This window comes from Spinacia oleracea, chromosome 2 (assembly GCF_020520425.1).
Source record: "Spinacia oleracea cultivar Varoflay chromosome 2, BTI_SOV_V1, whole genome shotgun sequence".
NCBI classification, from domain to species: Eukaryota; Viridiplantae; Streptophyta; class Magnoliopsida; order Caryophyllales; family Amaranthaceae; genus Spinacia; species Spinacia oleracea.
The window spans coordinates 109,789,732-109,808,666 of record NC_079488.1 but is presented as its reverse complement, the minus strand read 5'-3'; the positions used below and the strand labels follow the sequence as shown (position 1 = coordinate 109,808,666).

Sequence of the window (18,935 nt, the reverse complement as noted above, 5' to 3'; positions counted from 1 at the left end):
TCACATGGAACACTTAAAACAAAAATATGACTAGCCTAACATATTTGCCACAACATATAATGCTCAAACACTATCAATGAAATAAATGTTGTTCTTGATGAACCCGTCACCTTGGGGCATGATGTTATGGGATTGAGGAAACGTTTGTTGGTTAATTGACCATGCATGACACAACTGGATATAGATTATATAATTTTTTTCGAACTTAACAAACATCTCTCGATACCAAATCTTTCGTAAGGATTTACGTACAAATAGTAAAGGAGTACGTATTACAGAGTACTAGTTAATTAAAAAATAATTAACAATTATCACGTAATTAAAAAGAAGTAATTACGTTTAAGATACATCATCAACGTGACAACGGTAATCCTGGACGAGCATACGTAACGTAAGTAATTAAGATGCAGTGATAGCAATCTTCATTCCGCTTTGGCAATGCCCAGGGAGAGTGCATATGAAGTAGTTTGAACCTTTGCTTAACTTGATTCTATCCTTTCCACTTTGATAAACTTTTGCTCCTCCTGTTGAACTGCAGCTATCATAATCTTCCTTACTTACTGCTACCACATTATGTGTTGACTTAACGTAATTAAATGCTGCAAAATAACATCACCATTTTGTCTTAATAAATTTAGTGATTAACTTTAGTTAGTCAACGTAACATGCATGATGGTGAAACCAACATGAACAATAGTAAAATGTTTTTTAATTATCACACAACTTAACCGTGAGTTTTAAACCTGCAATCTTTTCACGTCATGATATACATGAAAATTGATCTCAGTAGACAGCGACATATCCTGAGCAGTTTATATAGATGACAGCTAAACAATATAGTATGAGATGTATGCAATAATACTCAAAGTGGCATCCACATATTTTATCAACTAGTTGTGGTCCTAGCTAGAAAAAACATAGTGCTACTCTAATCATGCAAAAAAGTAGTTAAAGTATCTAACCATAAAAAAGTTGGTGGTCTGATTTACTAAGAATTAGTACTTGTAATTAAGATTTTTTCTACGTTAGTACCCATGTATTTCTTTGATTTCTATTTTGTACTCATGTATTTAAAAAATTTCACATTGTACCCCTGTACTTGTAATATGTAGTAAATCTTATCCTTGTTGTTAATCTAACGTTTAAAAACTCCGTTACTTTTTAAACAAACTAAGGATTTTTTATATTATAATCAACCTTATGTTTGTTGTTAACCCAACTTTAATGTAGAAAATTCTTGATTTTTTAAAAATAAATGGAAATTGTTAATATTGGGTTTGCAACAATGATAAAAACGGTTAACTTTTTCAATTATGAGGGTACAGTGTGTAAATCTTAAAATGCTTGGGTACAACGTAGAAATCAATGAACTACAGGGGTACAACGTAGAAAAAACCCAACTTTTAAATAGCTAGGGGAAGAACTTGTTAAATACTACTCCACGAATTATTTTCCAAATTTCCTAAAATGGAAAATAACCTTAGTGACTTAGTGAGTACTCGGATAGCGGGTCAAGTATTCTTAATTGGACCATTCAAGACGAGAAGATTAGTCAATGTTGTCAGGGGTAGACACCTTGGTATTTCACCTCTTACAAATGCAATAGAAGTATATAGGATAAAATAACATAACAGAAACGTGTTATTAATTTAAGTAGGGTGTTTATTACAATAACCACCTTTTAACCGAAGTCTTTACTTTGATTAACACCCCTAGGTGACAAATATGAGTTACTTCCATGATGTGAAACGGTAATTAAGAGTTTAAGGTGATTGAATTTATAATTTTTTCAAGAAATAAGGCAAATAATAGAGATTTAAAAAAGAAAATAAAAAAATAACCGTACCTAAGATATCAGCAGCTTTGAAGGACTTGCCATTAGTCCAAGAGTTGACATTAAAGGTCCATCCACCTGACCCACCGACTGTATAAATAGCTCCATGGGTACAACGCGCGGATGGTACAGGCGCGTGCACCTAGATCTAGGTGCACCTGAACCAAAACGCAGAAAAATAAGAACAAAACGCAAAAACATAAAAAAGCAATAAAAAACATAAAAGAACACAAAAACATAAAAGAAAGAACATCAAGAATTAAACCAAAAGAACAATAAGTAAAACAGGAAAGAACAATAGCATTGAAAACGCAGAAAAATAAGAACAAAACGCAAAAACATAAAAAAGCAATAAAAAACATAAAAGAACACAAAAACATAAAAGAAAGAACATCAAGAATTAAACCAAAAGAACAATAAGTAAAACAGGAAAGAACAATAGCATTGAAAACGCAGAAAAATAAGAACAAAACGCAAAAACATAAAAAAGCAACAAAAAATATAAAAGAACACAAAAATATAAAAGAAAGAACATCAAGAATTAAACCAAAAGAACAATAAGTAAAACAGGAAAGAACAATAGCATTGAAAACCAAAAAAGGTTAAAACAACAAATAAATAAAAACACGTAAAAGAACAATAAGTAAAAACACGTAAAAGAACATAAAACACTAAAAAGAAAGAACATCAGCAATTAAACGAAAGAACAAATAGAAAAGAACAATCATATTAAAAACCAAAAAGATTAAAACACGTAAAAGAACATAATACACTAAAATGAGAGAAGATCAGAAAGTAAAGGAAAAGAACAAAAAGAAAAAAAGAAAAACACAAACATATTAAAAACCAGAAAGGTTAAAACAAGGAAAGAACGATTTCTCTGCACTTTTAAAAAGAACATGGCAAATGCAACACCAGACGCACAAAAGAACAAAAGAACCAACGAAAAGAACAACAAAAACGTTAAAAAGTGAAAAAACCGCCAAACAGAAGTTTTTTATTGAAATAATGAACGTGGCAAGAAAAAAACCGCAAAACAGAAGTTTTCCTATGAAAACATAAAACGTGGCAGTTAATTTCTCTCTCCTCAAAATCTTTTAATAAAAAAAAATTAAATAAGTTACTTGTCTTTCATTTTGTATTTTAAAAAATTAAAAAGTAGATTACTGTTTAAAATAAAAAAAATTAAAAAATATAATTTAAGTAAAAACATTAATAAAAAACAAATTTAAAAATACTAACAACAGATAATAAAAAGAACACAAAGGAGACTCAAACGAACATCATTTTCTTTACTTATAGGCCAAAAGAACAAAAGAGCGGACGAAAAGAACAACAAAAAAAAAAGGAAGTTTAAATTTGAAAATACTGTAGCAGTTATTTTCTCTCTCTTCAATTTATCATATATAAAGACATCATTGAATGCGACATTTATTTTCACTTTCACACTCAACCTACATGCAAAACCTTCACTCACCAACAATCAAAAAAACAGTGCAAAACCTTTCAAATTATTGCAAATCCGAACTTCTCCAATTTGGAATTCTACTATTTTCACTCTAAAAACTTCCCCAATTTGTTTTTTGGAAGTGATAATCTGGTTACAAAAACTTGAACCCTAACAATTGAAAATGGGGAAATCGAAAAAAGGAGAAGAAGTTGATGCGAAATGTTCTATTGAGTAAGAATTCAACTTCATTTTTCTTTTCTTTTTTCTTGAATTTCAGTTTAATTTTAATTTTTAGAGAATTTCCCATGAATTTTAATTTTCTATAAAATTTCATTTGAAGGGATGATGTTCCTTTGACAACGACTTTATTGAACTTAAGAAACAAAAAGAAGAAAGAGAAAGAAATTACACCAACAATTGATGCGGATTTGTTGGAAGATATCAACAAAGAAGTTTCAGAAACGGAAGAAGAAGAAGAAGAGAGCGAGTAAGTGGATTTTTTAAACAAAAACCTAGGTTCATTTACACCTTCTGTTTGTTCTTTTTGTTTTCCTTAATGTTCTAATTACAATAACGAAACCAAATACATTTTTTAACGAATTTAAAAGTAGATCTACATTTATGTTTTTTTTTAAATGTATTTTAAGTCACTGAATCATACACTTAGAAGAACAATGGTATAGATTTAAAAGAACAACGAATGTTAACTCAAAAGAACAGTGGAAATTTAAATTAAATAAGTAGATCTATGTTCTTTTATTTATTTACTGTCTGTTCTTTTTATTAGCCCTACTGTTTGACGAACAATTCGCCCAGGTTAAAAGAACAACAAATAGACTAAAAAGAACAGTACAATTTTGACGAACTTAAACCTAGATCTATAATTTTGTTCTTATCTATTGAATTTGATCTATGTTCTTTTTTATCTATGTTCTTATCTATAAAAACTTAAAAGAACCAACTGTGCAGGTTTAAAGAACAATCAATGTAGACTCAAAAGAACAACCAATGTACACTCAAAAGAACAGTACAGTATTAATGTAGGCTTAAAAAGAACTATGCATCTAGAAGAAAAGAACAGTCCATGTCTACTTAAAAGATCACTAGGCATTAAAAGAACAATCAATGAAAATTAAAAAGAACAATGTGCTTAGATTTGATAAGATGGTGTTCTTTTTACTTGTTCTTAAATGTATTTTAAAAAATAAAGAACAATCAATCACGGATAAAAGAACAAACCATCTACATTTAAAAGACAAACCTAAAACTGTTAGCACACAGTAAAAGAACACTTAATAAAAAGAACATAAGAAAAGGAACATATAAGCATACCTTGATCAACAGTTGAACAACATTTATCAACAACATCAACATAAATCCTCAGCAAATGATCACAATCCTCTTGAATTTCATTATCTCCTTCAATTTTCTTTCTACGAAAATTAGCAAATTGTATTTTTTCATCTCCTGAGAATTAGTATTCTGATTAATTCACTAATTCTCAAAAAAACAGGAACAATAATGCGAAAAGTTGGAGAGAGAAGAAAGTAGAAATCGCATTTCACTCTTTCTCTCTCTTAAATTCTCTCTTCTGTTGAGAGAAAATAAAACCTCTCATTTTTCTCTCTCTAAAATGTGTTGCTAAAATTATGAAATGATGAATGAATGAGAATATGGAGGACAAACATTATTTATATATTGTATATGAAAAAATAAAAAAAATCAGATGAATAAGATATTGTACAAGGGTGCAGGATGAGAACTGTGCACTTGTTTTTTGTGTTGTTCCTTTTTTCATAATATGTGTTCTTTCCAAAAGCATAGCTGTGTTCTTTTGTACACGACATGTTGTTCTTTTTCCATTACATGTGTTATTTTAAACATTTTTCTGTTGTTCTTTTTTCATAACATGTGTTTTTGGTGTTGTTCTTTTTTTCATGACATATATTTTTTCATTATAGACTTTCCAAACAAAGGAAAGCATTGCAAGAACAACAGAAGATGGTGCAAGCACTTCAGGAAAAGCTGCTACAACAGGAAAAGCAGCTGGATCTGATTGAACAAAAAAAGAAGGGTGGAGAAGGACAAAAAAATTCCAGCAAAGATCCTGAAAAGCAGGAAGAAACTGAAAAGAAAGAGCATGAAGTAAAAGTGCATGAAGAAGTGAAAGAACCTGAAAAAGAGGAGGCTGAGGTAAAAGTTCCAGAAGAGCTGGATGAACCAGAAAGAAAAGAAAAGAAAACGAACTTAAAAATTACTTTGAGGTATCATCTGTGTTTGTTAATACTATTTCATATTTACATTGTAGTTGTTATTTTTCGTTTCTTAAACATACTTTTGCATTTATGTTTTTACTAGAAAGAAAAAAGACGGAGAAGAAGCTGGTGAGGAACCTGAAAAAGCAAAGGGGAAGTCTAGGAAATCAATACCAAACAGGAAAAGGACAAGGTAACTTACATAAATGGTGTTCTTTTTATTTTCTGTGTTTTACTTTTTTTTTACTACTTATGTTCTATTGTTTTGGTCAACAGAAGTCAATTGCTGAAAGAAGAATTTCCCGATCTTATCAAAGAGGTAAAGCAGGAATTGGAAGAGGCACATAAGAAGAAGAGCTTGTTGCCTGCTGAGAAAATTTCAACAAAAAAAGTTGCACCAAATGCTAAGAAGGGGAATGGAGTTACTTTGAAAAAGACTGCAGCACTTAAGGTAAACTTCACATTACCCTTTTTGTATATCTTTTTATTTACCTTAATGTTATATTATAATAGAGATAAATGCTGTGTTTTAAATAAAGAATGTTCTTTTTTTCCTGTCTTGTGTTCTTTACATCATCATTTATGTTCTTTTTTCATTCAGAGGGGTAGCAAAGTTAATCAGATAGTTGTGAGGGAGGTTTATGAAGACGAGGAAGATGAAGAAGGAGGTGAAGAAGAAGGTGAAGAAGTAGAAGAGGAAAGTGAACCCTTAATGAAGAAGGGGAAAAAAGTAGTTGAGAAGGTCAAAAATTTTCTTAAGTTATTTGTTCTTTTTCTTCCATATAATGTTCTTTTACTCCCTGACTAATGTTCTTTATATTTTTTCTTTTTTCCAGAGAGCAACAAGAAGTAAACAAATTGTTGTTTCTGATGAGGTCATGGAGGAGGTGGATGATGAGAAACCAAAATCTTTGGTTGTTGCCAAACCAAAACCTGAAGAAAGGAAACTAAATCTAAGGCAAACTCCGCAATTGATGATGCGATTCTTGAGGGGAATTGCATCTAATGAACCACATGATATAAGAAAACAACAAGCCATCGTGGAGTTAGGCTTTGGATCTCTTCTGCAACTTGACATCCCACAAAACGAAAATCCATTCCCGTACGAGTTGGTTAGGAATTTCAACTCGTCCGACCGGTCCTTACATCTACCAAAGTCTTCCCTTGATATTACTGTAGAGGATGTATACCTGGTGTACGGTATACCTATTGGAGGAGCTCCGGTCGTGGAATGGACGGATGAACAAGATCCTGAAGTGTTGAGGGTTTTTGCTGAATTTTGGGCATACTGGCAAGTGAAGTCTGGATGCCCAAAATTGAAAGAAATGGTTGAAAAACTGATCAAAGATGAGACTCCAGTTGATGATAACTGGAAGAGATCTTTCCTAGTGGTTGCAGTTAACACCTGCATTAAATCCACTACTAATTTATCGGTAAACATCAAAATTCCTTTGTTTCTCATTAATGTTCTTTTATTTCTCATTAATGTTCTTTTGTTTGCGTATTATGTTCTTTTAAATGTTTATTAATATTTTTATTGTTCTTTTATTTGTTTGTCGAATTCCATGTTCTTTCTTTCTCTTTCACTGTTCTTTTATTCTGTATGATATTCCATGTTCTTTCTTACATCAAAATTCCTTTGTTTCTCATTAATGTTCTTTTATTTCTCATTAATGTTCTTTTGTTTGCGTATTATGTTCTTTTAAATATTTCTCACTGTTCTTTTATTCTGTATGATATTCCATGTTCTTTCTTACATCAAAATTCCTTTGTTTCTCATTTATGTTCTTTTATTTCTCATTAATGTTCTTTTGTTTGCGTATTATGTTCTTTTAAATGTTTATTAATATTTATTGTTCTTTTATTTGTTTGTCGAATTCCATGTTCTTTCTTTCTCTTTCACTGTCCTATTGTTGTACTTTCCTTTATATGAATGTTAGTTGTGTTCTTTTCAGTTGTATTCAATATTCTTTTGCTCTTCTTTCATTGTTCTTTTCATTCTCTCTAATGTTCCTTTATTTTCTATTGAATGTTCTATTTTCTTATTCTATTTAAAATCATAATTAATGTTCTTTTCTTTTATATTTTTCTGTTTCAAAAGCCAAACTTCAGATTCCTAGCAAGCACTGTTGACTTGGAGCAAGTGAGGAATCTAAATTGGTGCCAGTATGCATACACCAGCCTTCTTGGGGCAGCTATGTACTGGAATGTGGACCGTAGCAGATGGTTTGCTGGTCCACTACCATTTCTAATGGTAAATTTCAATCATTAAGCTAGCATTTCCCTTTGTTATATATATTACTTTCATCTTCTTCTTTCACCTAACTAACAATAAATTATGTTGTTATTGTTAAATTAGGTATGTTATTTCGATCGGGTGCAGATCATGGAAGAGTACCCTCCAAGGAACTTCCCCCTAATTTCTTGCTGGACAAGAGATATGATAAGCAGCAGGGTACGCAATGACAATGCTACAGGCTTCGGACATGGCTTGATTCTGGACAGAATTCAAGGTCCACCTGAGCTACAACTGTACAGGGAGGATATGGAGCTGCTCAAACAGCAAAAAGCACTCAGTGAACAACCACCACCACTTCTTCTTCAACACCCACAACAACAACAGCAGCAACATGATGAACAACCATCGCAGCAACCACTGCAGCAACCACAACAGCAACATCAACACCAAGAGCCTAACTGGTCCACAAATGATGTGTCCAGAGAACATCAAGGTGCACCAGTGACTCAACTCGGGGATGACAAAGATTTGCCAGAGCAACAGGCAGACCCCAGTGAGAAAGCAAAAGTCCCTTCTACAATTGAGGTAAAAATTAAATTCACTCAACAAAACCATTGCATTTATTTTTTCAACGTTTTTGTTGTAATGTTCTTTTTCCTCCAACAAATGTTCTTTTACGTACTCAATATAATCTTTTTTCCTACCATGTTTTTTGCTTTCTGTGTTTATGTTCTTTTTATCAAAAACTAGTTCTTTACGTTCTTTTACATGTTCTTTTAAATGTTTATTCATGTTATTTAAGCATGTTCTTTTTTCTTAAAAAGATGTTCTTTACATTTGAATGTTCTTTTATATGTTTAAGCATGTTATTTACATGTTCATTTATCTCTTTAACATGTTCTTTCGATCTTTAACAATGTTTCTATGTTCTACTTGAATGTTCTTTTAGGGATCTCTCTTGTTCTTTTTTCCATTCGAATGTTCTTTTTATTTATCCAGTCCTTATTGTTGTTATTGTTAAACAGGAATTCCATGCTGAATTCACTAAAACCACTACTGAACTCAGTAGTGTCATGAACAAGTTCAACGACTTATTGTCGTTGTCCAGAAAGTTCTTTGACACTACTATTGATGTCAAAAAAAGTCTGCCATTCAATATGGCAAAAATGTGGTCAACATGCTCTGGAACTGAAATTCCAGTTACTTTTGAGAAGGGCAACTCTACAGAAGAGCGGCAAGAAGGAAGGAATACTGAGGAGATTGGTTCAATCCTCAGTCAAGATAAAGAATTTTTCAGTTCAGACTACTTCACAATACTATTTGAGGAAGCAGTACGAAAGGCAACAGAAGGAAATGAAAGAAAGGAAATCAAGGAATCTGAGGATGTTACATTTGATTTGCCACCATTTTTAACACCTCCGATCATGCCTTCCCAGCCTAATGTATTTGCTGATTTGACATTGAAGCTTGGAATGGTTTCCGATTCAAATCCTCCTCCTCAGGCACACGACTTTGAAGAGGAAATGAGATTAGAAGCAATCTTGGCAAACAAAACTTTGACTGAACGTGATTTGGAGACAATTTCAGGGGACAACAAAAATGAAGCTGAAAAACAACAGCCACCTACAGAAAAAACTGAGTATGCGTTCTTTTAAAACAGTTCACATACACATGTATAATAAATATGTGACTGTTTCTTTCATTATTCACAATGTTCTTTTATAAACAATTATTTGTTTTTTTATTCGTTTGATTTGTTCTTTTTATTAATTCTCTGTCTTTATACAATTATTTAATGGATCTTTTGTTTCTTTTATTCGGAATGTTCCTTTCATATATTTCTTTATGTTCTTTCTATATTTACTTTAATATCTTCCTACTTTTAATATTAACTTATATGTTCTTTTTCATTGCACTTTTGTTCTTTAATTCTTCTCATTGTGTTCTTTGTTCCTCCTCACATGTTCTTATTTTTTTTTTGTAATACACAGAGAACCTGAAAATGTGAGATCAGATATGGAAGGTTTAATCCAAGGAGCTGAAGATGGAAAACCAATGTCTCCAACCGTTAGAACTGAAGACTCCGAGTTTCAGACTATGGAAGGTTTAATCAAAGGAGCTGAAGATGGAAACCCCATGTCTCCAACTGTTAGAACTGAAGAATCCGAGTTTAATACTCCAACTTCTGCTGAGTCGCAGACTGAAATGGAAACTCCATCAATATTCCTGAAGTAAGACTACTGTATTTTATTAAAATATAATTTTCATAATCTTCAATTTAATGTTCTTTTCTTTCTCGCTTTTGTTCTTTTTATTTATAGTAATATATTCTTTTCTTTCCACTCTTTTAGCACTCCAAGTGCGGTGTACTCGCAACCAGAAAATGCACCTACATCTATGAACATAGAGTATGACTACTGCATTTTATTTTATAAGTTATTTTTCGTTTATTATTACAAGTTATTTTTCATTATCATTTATAAAATGTTCTTTTCTTTTCACTTTGTTGTTCTTTTTATTGTTAGTCTGAATTCGTTTTTCCCTCTAATATGTTCTTTTTACTTTATAATGTCTTTGTTTTCATAAGTGAGGAAGAGGATCCAGATAACGTACAAGTACCTAAACTTGTTAAGAGAAAGAAAAATGTTCCCCTCAAGTTACTGTCACCCTTCTTAACTCAGTATTCACACCTACTGGTTGGGGAAGAACAGTTGAATCAAAAGGAAAAGGACATGCGATGCGTACTGGATTATGCCTTTGGAAAGGGAAGCCCAACGTAAGAATTTTATACTATTACAAGTATTTGAATGTAGATGTTCTTTTTGTACATGTTCTTATGGAAATTTTATTTTCATTCTTATAACAGTCAGGTGTTGTACACTGATGATTGGAATATAGTTACCAGAGAAGAGTTTCAAACCCTAGGTATATATTTAATTATTGGAATTTAAAATGTTCTTTTAAATGCTGTTGATGTTCCTTTTACTCATATTTTTGTTCTTTTCCTTTAAAACAGCTCCCAATGCGTGGGTGATGAATAATGTTATTGACACTTTTGCAAGAATACTGAATGATGATCCAGATCAAAGTGTCAAGAGTAACTTGAAGTTCTATTTCTCTACAATCCCTTTCGTAAGTTTTAATATCACTAAAAAATCATATTTTCGTACTTCTTCAATAATTTTTATTATATAACATATATTTAAAATTATTTTTTTTTCGGTGCAGAATATGCTCTGCCAGAATGAACCGTATGGTGGATCACAGGATAGTCAAGCAACCGAAAGCAAACGCTTAGAAAATTTTATTTTAAGTGTACGCCATGAGTATGAAACTGCTGGTGTGAAGTCTTTGAAGGGATTCCATCTGGTAAAATTATAAAATTGTTCTTTTCTTTTTTACATATGTTCCTTTTCCTTTGTTTAATGTTCTTTTCTCTGCTTGTAGTTGTTCTTTCCAGTCTGGTCTGGTGATCATTTTTATCTCATTGTAATCAACCAAAAGGCGAAGAAGGTGGAGATCATTGACAATCTCTCCTTACCTGAAGGAATTACATATGATGATAAATATAAAACATTTGCAGAAAGAACTGTAAGTCTATTTGAAGAATTTCCTCTTATATATTTTATTTGTTCTTTCCTTTGTTGTTCTTTATTCTTTTACTAAATTAAATGTTCTTTTTTCCTTCCTTTGTTGTTCTATGTTTCTTTGTTGTTCTTTGTTCTTTTACTAAGTTAAATGTTCTTTTTATTTCAGTTTGAAGCATGGACAATATTTTCTGAACAAGAAGGACATCCTTTGCGGAAGGCACAGATTTCAGCATATGAAATTGTGTTGCTTGAAATGCCATGGAAGAACAGAACAAACAAGACTGATTGTGGGGTATATGCAATGAGGCATATGGAGACCTACAAAGGCAACCAGACTTGGAATTGTGGCTTCAAAAACACAGATGAAGATGTAAGTAAATTTTGAATATATGTACGTATATTATTTTAATATATAATCTTTTATTAATGTACTATTTTATGTTTTCAGAAAGACTTTATTTGCAGGCTGAGAATGCGGTACGGTACTGAAATCTTATTATCCGTTCTGAACAAAAGGCATGAGCTAATGTATCTGGCATTGAAGAGAGCTAATCAAGTTGAATAGTTGGTTGTTTTCATGAAGGCAGAATAATATTTACCTTTTATTAGAAGTATGCTTTAAAAAACAATGGTATATTTTGTAGATATGGTTATTGCTGGAGTTATGGGTTGTTCTTTTAAACATGTGTGGTGTTCTTTTGGAAACAATTAGATGTTCTAGTAGTTGCAGATAAGTAGTTTGGATATTTTAAACAAGTATTTCAATTAAAGGTTCAAGTTCTTTTCAATCCCAGACCATGTTCTTCTATATCATGGGATATGTTCTTTCCTTTCCAAAATTCTTTTTATTCTCTTTTAGTAAGTTCTTTTCACATTTAAGAATATACTCCTTTATGCAATAATTTTGCAATCCTAAATGCACAAAAATAAAAACAAAAATAAGAATATATACAACTAAAAATTCTCATTTCAAAATATTGAATGAGCCAAACATCAGTAGCCCGTAAAAATATACATCAAAAGAGTAAAAGAACATTGTTGAGAATACAAAAACAAATGATTAAAAACACAACAAACTAAAAATAAAAATATTACCAATCGTAAATGAATCTACAAAGGTTGTATGTGTACTCCAAAATAATCATCTGGAACATATGCTTCCAATTGTGAATTTGAAGATGTTGGATGAACCAAAACCCCACCAACAGGTAAATTTATGATACACTGAAAAAGAACAAACAAACAATAAGGAATAAAAGAACATGATAAAGAAGAAAAAAGAACAAAATAGATAATAAAAAAGAACAGTTCAAAAAAGAACGTAATAAACATTAAAAGAACAAATAGATGTTTTTTTTAAAAATGAACTGTTTAGCAAAAGAACATAAACAAAAAGACGAAAGAACATATAGAAAGAAAAACGAACAATGATAAACAAAAGGAACAAACTAAAGGAATAGAAGAACAAATAGATTATTAAAAAGAACAGAACATAATAAAGTAAACTAAAAGATCATAAACAAAAAGGATAAATAGAAAATAAAAATGGAAAAAAGAACAATGATAAACAAAAAGAACATTCCAAAGTAATAAAAGAACAAATAAATGTTTAAAAAGAACAGTTTACCTGATCAGTAGACTGAGTTTCCTCCCTCAAATTATCAACATGTCTTTCTCTTCTCTTGTTCCAACCTTTCAGTTTATTGCGTTTCTTCTCAACAATTCCTTTAGGTCTCACATTCCTCTCTTTAGCCTTTTCAGTCCCGTTCTTAATCTTCCTCTTTCGCTTTGGTGGATTTTGAATCATTGTTGGAATGACTTTTTCAGCAATCGGTTCAACAACATCCGGCAAAACTGTGTCTGTTGAAGGCTCAATGCCATCAAGTAGAGTTTCTTCTCGCACATACTTGTTTGATACATTACCATCCCCTTCAACACCACCAATATACTCCTTCACTTTGCATGACATATCCAACACACCCAAATCAATAAGCTTCCTTGCAGCCGGACAATGTTGAGCTTCATTTATAACTTTAATGCAATTTCTTATGCTTTGCATCCTCCAAACTGAAGCAGAAACAACACTTACTTCATTATCTCTATCTTCTCCTTCTTCAACAATCATGTTCATAGCCTTTTTGGTCCATCTCTTCATAATGTATTGTTTGGGAATCTCTTCAACATTATGGACAATGAAAACTCGAAGAATATGAGAACAAAGAACTCCTATCTCTCCATATGACTTGCAAGTACAATCAACAACCAACTCTTGCTCATTAAACATCACAACATGTCTAATAAAATCCTTTGTAGGATGCCCAACAATGTACTTAGAAACTGGAAACTCATAGGAAATGCGTTGACACCTCAAACCAATTGCTTTGATGAATCGTTGCTCAAATATCAAATATATTGCAATGGTATACACATCCCGCGCATGCAAACATAACATGTTATCCGCACATGCGTAATATCTATTTCCAGTAGAAGAATTATAATCTCCCTTGTTCTCCTTACTTCTCCATTCATCAATTACATCTAAAAAACACTTATAAAAATCACATAAACCATTCGTTTTATGCAACCTCCTAGAAATAGAATGATTTGTCGTCTCACTCCTTTGAGAAGATAAAATACCCCCAGAAAACCACTCTTTGTTATATGCAGGACACCATTTCTCTTTCAAATCATATAACCTCTCTATCCATTTGTGTGTCTTGCAATTGTAATCAGTCATAAGACTACAAAAGAACAAACGAGGAGAACAAAAGAACAATCAGAGACACAAAACGAACGCCCTGAGTAAAACAAAGAACAAATGAAGACAAAAAAAGAACAATATACAGTACAATAAAACTTGAAAAGAAAGTACACACAATCACAGTTCAAGAAGTATGGACTCTATTAAACAAAGAAAAGAACATTAAAATACCAGATTAAAAGAACAAGTTTCATCAACCATGAAAAGAACACTATTTAACATTACAAAAAACATGTCGTCGAATGAAAAGAACAAAACAAAATTTTAAATACTAATCAGTCTATTAGCAAAATAATTTTTACCTATTCCAATAATGCTCGAACTCAGCAACTGTGTCAGTATATTTCAAAACATAATCAAACCGACGTTTGAAACCTTCTTTGGCCATAACACCTTTGATGTTTACAACAGCATTTTCCCCTATGTGCCATGTACACAAACGATGCCTCGATTTTGGAAACACTTCCCTAAAAAACCATAAACCAAAAAAATAGATAAAAATATAAACTAAACAAAAAGACAAAAGAAAAAGAACATAAAAAATTGTACAAAAATACAAAAGAACAAAAGTGTTTGATGAACGAACATACAAACAACCTAAAAGAACTTTACCTTATAGCCTTGTCCATGGCAGAAGATTGATCAGTCATGATAGTCACAGGTTGCTTCCCTCCCATTGAAGTCAAAAAAGAATTAAAAAGCCAGTCAAAAGTACCTGCCTTCTCATTCAATATAAAACCCACTCCAAACATGATATTTTGAGTGTGAAGATTCATTCCAACAAAAGGCCCACAAATCATATCGTATTTATTAGTACGATAAGTTGTATCATGAATCAATAAATCACCAAAAGCTTCATAATCAGACCGCATTCTTCCATCTCTCCAAAAAAAATTGATCAACTGATTCTCTTCATTCAATTGAAAATCATAATAAAAATCATGTTCTTTAGCTTGCCTCATAGCGAACCATCTGATCAACTGATTTGAATCACAACCATCCAACTTTTTCTTCTTCTCTGCCAAAACAGCATCATACGCGTCAGGAACAGTGAACCCTAAATTCGCCTCACCACCAACTTCTTTCCTCATAGCTCTAAGAACATCAGCAAGCTTCGTGCCACTACAAGTAAAAGTAGTAAGAAAAGCCAATTGTTCTTTTGAAATGTGCCTATGTGACCTAATAAGGTGTCTCTTATTAGCAGGAACCATTGAATGGTTATGCAGACGGGAATGTTTAGAAAGAACATACACTCCAGTTTTCTTATCAACATCAAACTGAACTGAAGCCTTGCATCCAGTTCTCCTATCAATTTTTTTAAAGGATTTAGGCACAACACCATCTGGATTTTTAAACCCCTCGTATGCACAAACAAAAAACCGTTGTCGAACTATTCTAGTACCACTTCTATACTCCTTTTTACCCTTCCTAGTACCAAAACCATTCCTAAATGCATGACTGTTGTATAACTCATACGCCTCATCATCATCCTTAACTACACTTCCCTCTAATGAAACTGGTTCTTCAAAATCTGCATGACGATAAAAAAGAACACAAAGAACATCATAAGTATGATAAAGGAACAAACACAAGACGTAAACGAACATTGTGATAAACAAGTAAAAGTACAATTCATGTACCTTGGCCAATAACCACATAGGATTCTGGATCCTCATTAGCATCATTTTGTTCTGAATTATTAACTGAATTATTTAATATATCTGGAAATTTATAAAATAAAAAAAATCAGAAAAAAAAAAGAACAAAAGAACTTAAAAGAACAGTAGCCATTAAAAAGAACAATGCACAGAGTAAACGAACAATCCATGTAGACTGAAAAGAACACTAGGCATGAAAAGAACAATCAAAGAAGAGTTAAAAGAACAATCAATTAGTCAATCAAAAGAACACATTAAAACTTAAAAGAACAATTTGGGCAGATATAAAAGAACAACCAATAAAGAATAAAAAACAACAGTACCTATTAGAAAAGAACAATGCATCAAGAGTAAATTACACACTCCAACTAGACTGGAAAGAACACTACGCATTAAAAGAACAATCAATAAACAGTTAAAAGAACAATCAGTTTTGTCAATCAAAAGAACACATTAAAACCTAAAAGAACAATATCGGCATAATTATCAACAATCAATTTTGTCAATCAAAAGAACAATGTAAACTCATAAAAACATAAAAGAAAAATCCGTGCAAATATAATAAAAAAACCAATAAAGAATCAAAGGAACAGTAACTATTAAAATGAACAATAAAAATAGAGTAAACGAACACAAAAGGTGACCGAAAAGAACACTATGACTTAAAGAACAATCAATGAAGAGTTAAAAGAACAATCAATAAAGAACAATCAGTGTTTATTTGAAAAGCTAAATATAATAAAAAGGAACGTCTCAATACGTATTCTTAACATGTTCATTTGATACTGAAAAATGTTCTTCTGAAATGATACAATGTTCTTTTCTGCAAACAGACAAAATCAACGTATCTTCCTTAAATATAATAGTTATTACAGAATCAGTTTCACCACATAAATGAAATAAATGCGAAATCAACGAAAAAACCAATTCGTAACCTTCATTATCAACAATCACCAAAATCAACGAAGAATGAGATTCAAAATTAAATTAATCAAACTAATTACAATCACAAAAAACATAAAAAGTACGATTATTATGAAATCGAAATCATAAAATCAAAGAAAAATGCAACTCGTTATTACAAATTGAAATAATACCTTCGTAACTCTGATTTTCAGCTGAAGAATTCAGATGACAAGAAGAAGAATCATTCGAAATTGATGTTGAAACAGAGAAATCATGGAATATTTGAGAATTTTCCATCAGTTTCTCTCTCTAAAAAAAATTTATGCACAAATGTAAGCTTTCTCTCTCCTATTCACACTTTTTGAATTCAAAATTATGAAGCCCAGACATATAAAAAGGAGCGAAGAACAAAAAAAATCGCGAAAACTAAACAGGGAAGAACAGAGCACATGATGTTCTTTTGTATTGTGAGACTTGTTCTTTTTAACTGCAGAATTAATGAAAATACGCGTTTTGTTTTAAAATGTTTGCGTTTTAATCCCAGTGCACCTAGATCTAGGTGCACACGCCTGCACCATCGAAATTGCGCCATGGGTAGGCTTGGTTAGAGCCAATAGGCATAGTATGCTAACTCCAAAGAACACACCTAGGTTTGCACTACCACTTCCTTGGCCCATTTCTATGCAAATTGTAACACACCTAAATTAATTACCAAATTAATTAACTAGAGAGAGATGTTATAGATTTATTGAAGAAACTATGAGTTCTCTTGGAATGATGAGTATGTATGGAGTATAGTAGTACTATTTATAGACGCCACTCAAGAGTAGAGGTGGGCACGGGCCGGACAATAAAAAATTGAGTCGTCTGTTGTCGGGCTAAATTCAAAATAGCCCGTGGCATGGCACGACACGACGGGTAGACGGGCCATGTAGTGGATTGTTTTTTTCTTCGTTTTTCAAAAGTTGAGTGGGCTTTCGGGACCAATTGTTTTAATTGTGCCCGAAGAAAAGCCCATGGCGAATCACTATTCGCCATGTCAGGCTTGGAACAGGTGAGTGCATGTGACACAAGGTGATGTTTGGTTGACATGAAAAATCATGGGAAGTATGACTTCTTAGGAAATGGAAAATTGTAAAACTGTTTGGTTGACAAAAATATGGGAATTCATACTTTCTATGAAGATTCACTTCCTACAAAATGCAGGAAGTTGCTTACCTGAGTTCCCCTATATAAGTGGAACTTCTCATGGGAAACAATATCAAGCACTTCTTAGAAAATGCTTGTACATGGGAAAAATTTCTTCCTAGAGAATTTTACTTCCCACGAACAATCAAACGACTCCTAAATCAATTCCGTATTAGAGGCCAGATTATCTATCCTTACGGATTATAGTCGAGAAGGATAGACTACTAGACTAGAACACATGAGAAGGGATTGACATTGTTTCCATGATTATCTATAAAATCAGCGGCCATATAGGATGAATTAACCTTACTTATCTAATGTTTTGGGCCTAATAAAAAAAAATTATATTGTGCATGGTGTATTAGTCTATTAGGCTATGTTCTCTTTACCTGGTTCGATCTGATTTTGTTAGTTTTTGGTTTGGTTTGGTCCGAATGTTGTTTAAGAGTGCTTTTTTCTTTTCGGGTATGGTCTATTTTGATTTTTTCTGATATAATCTGATTTTTCTAATATGATCTAATAAACACTTGGTCCTCCTGCAGTGCTATAGTATAGGCTTTTGACTCTCTCTCAGAACAGAAGAGAACAACCACATAAATGAGAAAACTCGTAGAGGAATGTGAATAAGGTGAAGAGAATATGACTTTAATCGAAGTGATATTTTTTTTGGGTTTGTAAGATAAAAGTAATACTATTGAAACTTCAAGTTCATAATCCTTTATCTACCGCAGTATCCACACACTATGATAAATTTACATTTTCTCAACCACTTGTCATAGACCAGAGGCTTTATTTTATTTTTGTGGGTTGAGAATGTGGTTACGTAGACCTCCTTTTTCGACATGTAGAGTTTCATGATGTATAAAGTATTAAAGTGTGAATGTGTGATCCAAGCAAATTAGTTTAGACCAAGTGGTCTTCCTCTAGAGCTAACATAATAGGCACAGAGATATCGAGCATATAGGGCGTGTTCGGCGGTAGTGTTTGAGGTATTGGGTAGTGTTTTGACCGAGTTAAGACGGTACTTGTAAAATTTGTAAGTGTTTGGCAAGTT

General features: G+C 32.1%; 4 protein-coding genes across 4 annotated transcripts; 2 read left to right on the top strand and 2 right to left on the bottom strand.

The window, feature by feature from the left end:
• Positions 1–166: 166 nt before the first annotated feature.
• Positions 167–17,481, bottom strand: LOC110781947 (basic blue protein). Its single transcript, XM_021985995.2, has 3 exons — positions 17,291–17,481; positions 1,847–1,947; positions 167–599 (listed from the first exon to the last, which is right to left on the bottom strand). The coding sequence occupies exons 1-3, from the start codon at positions 17,368–17,370 to the stop codon at positions 400–402; spliced, it is 381 nt and encodes a 126-aa protein (XP_021841687.1). The 5' UTR covers positions 17,371–17,481; the 3' UTR covers positions 167–399.
• LOC130468099 (uncharacterized) lies at positions 1,970–9,564 on the top strand. The gene is made up of 10 exons (XM_056837794.1): positions 1,970–3,515; positions 3,625–3,771; positions 5,246–5,548; positions 5,643–5,732; positions 5,816–5,990; positions 6,141–6,281; positions 6,376–6,972; positions 7,641–7,793; positions 7,899–8,363; positions 8,804–9,564. The coding sequence occupies exons 1-10, from the start codon at positions 3,466–3,468 to the stop codon at positions 9,431–9,433; spliced, it is 2,751 nt and encodes a 916-aa protein (XP_056693772.1). The 5' UTR covers positions 1,970–3,465; the 3' UTR covers positions 9,434–9,564.
• LOC130468101 (uncharacterized) lies at positions 9,979–12,167 on the top strand. Its single transcript, XM_056837796.1, has 9 exons — positions 9,979–10,009; positions 10,130–10,186; positions 10,366–10,554; positions 10,645–10,703; positions 10,795–10,910; positions 11,007–11,147; positions 11,226–11,369; positions 11,535–11,738; positions 11,817–12,167. The coding sequence occupies exons 1-9, from the start codon at positions 9,984–9,986 to the stop codon at positions 11,931–11,933; spliced, it is 1,053 nt and encodes a 350-aa protein (XP_056693774.1). The 5' UTR covers positions 9,979–9,983; the 3' UTR covers positions 11,934–12,167.
• Positions 12,316–16,538, bottom strand: LOC130468100 (protein FAR1-RELATED SEQUENCE 5-like). Its single transcript, XM_056837795.1, has 5 exons — positions 15,770–16,538; positions 14,742–15,660; positions 14,432–14,596; positions 12,996–14,109; positions 12,316–12,592 (listed from the first exon to the last, which is right to left on the bottom strand). The coding sequence occupies exons 2-5, from the start codon at positions 15,338–15,340 to the stop codon at positions 12,479–12,481; spliced, it is 1,992 nt and encodes a 663-aa protein (XP_056693773.1). The 5' UTR covers positions 15,341–15,660; positions 15,770–16,538; the 3' UTR covers positions 12,316–12,478.
• Positions 17,482–18,935: the final 1,454 nt, after the last annotated feature.

What these genes read in the sequence shown, in the direction of transcription:
- LOC130468099 (XM_056837794.1), top strand. Translation starts at nt 3,466, where the DNA reads ATGGGGAAATCGAAAAAAGGAGAAGAAGTTGATGCGAAATGTTCTATT. An exon ending in CCAAACAGGAAAAGGACAAG is followed by an intron (nt 5,733 to 5,815) that starts GTAACTTACATA and finishes TTTGGTCAACAG; the next exon opens with AAGTCAATTGCTGAAAGAAG. An exon ending in AAGTCCCTTCTACAATTGAG is followed by an intron (nt 8,364 to 8,803) that starts GTAAAAATTAAA and finishes ATTGTTAAACAG; the next exon opens with GAATTCCATGCTGAATTCAC.
- LOC130468101 (XM_056837796.1), top strand. Translation starts at nt 9,984, where the DNA reads ATGGAAACTCCATCAATATTCCTGAA. An exon ending in TTTGGAAAGGGAAGCCCAAC is followed by an intron (nt 10,555 to 10,644) that starts GTAAGAATTTTA and finishes TTCTTATAACAG; the next exon opens with TCAGGTGTTGTACACTGATG. An exon ending in AAACATTTGCAGAAAGAACT is followed by an intron (nt 11,370 to 11,534) that starts GTAAGTCTATTT and finishes TTTTTATTTCAG; the next exon opens with TTTGAAGCATGGACAATATT.
- LOC130468100 (XM_056837795.1), bottom strand. Translation starts at nt 15,340, where the DNA reads ATGGTTCCTGCTAATAAGAGACACCTTATTAGGTCACATAGGCACATT. An exon ending in TTCGAGCATTATTGGAATAG is followed by an intron (nt 14,110 to 14,431) that starts GTAAAAATTATT and finishes GTTCTTTTGTAG; the next exon opens with TCTTATGACTGATTACAATT. An exon ending in AAACTCAGTCTACTGATCAG is followed by an intron (nt 12,593 to 12,995) that starts GTAAACTGTTCT and finishes GTTCTTTTTCAG; the next exon opens with TGTATCATAAATTTACCTGT.
- LOC110781947 (XM_021985995.2), bottom strand. Translation starts at nt 17,370, where the DNA reads ATGGGCCAAGGAAGTGGTAGTGCAAACCTAGGTGTGTTCTTTGGAGTT. An exon ending in CTATTGGCTCTAACCAAGCC is followed by an intron (nt 1,948 to 17,290) that starts TACCCATGGCGC and finishes ATCCGCGCGTTG; the next exon opens with TACCCATGGAGCTATTTATA. An exon ending in CAAAGCTGCTGATATCTTAG is followed by an intron (nt 600 to 1,846) that starts GTACGGTTATTT and finishes GTTATTTTGCAG; the next exon opens with CATTTAATTACGTTAAGTCA.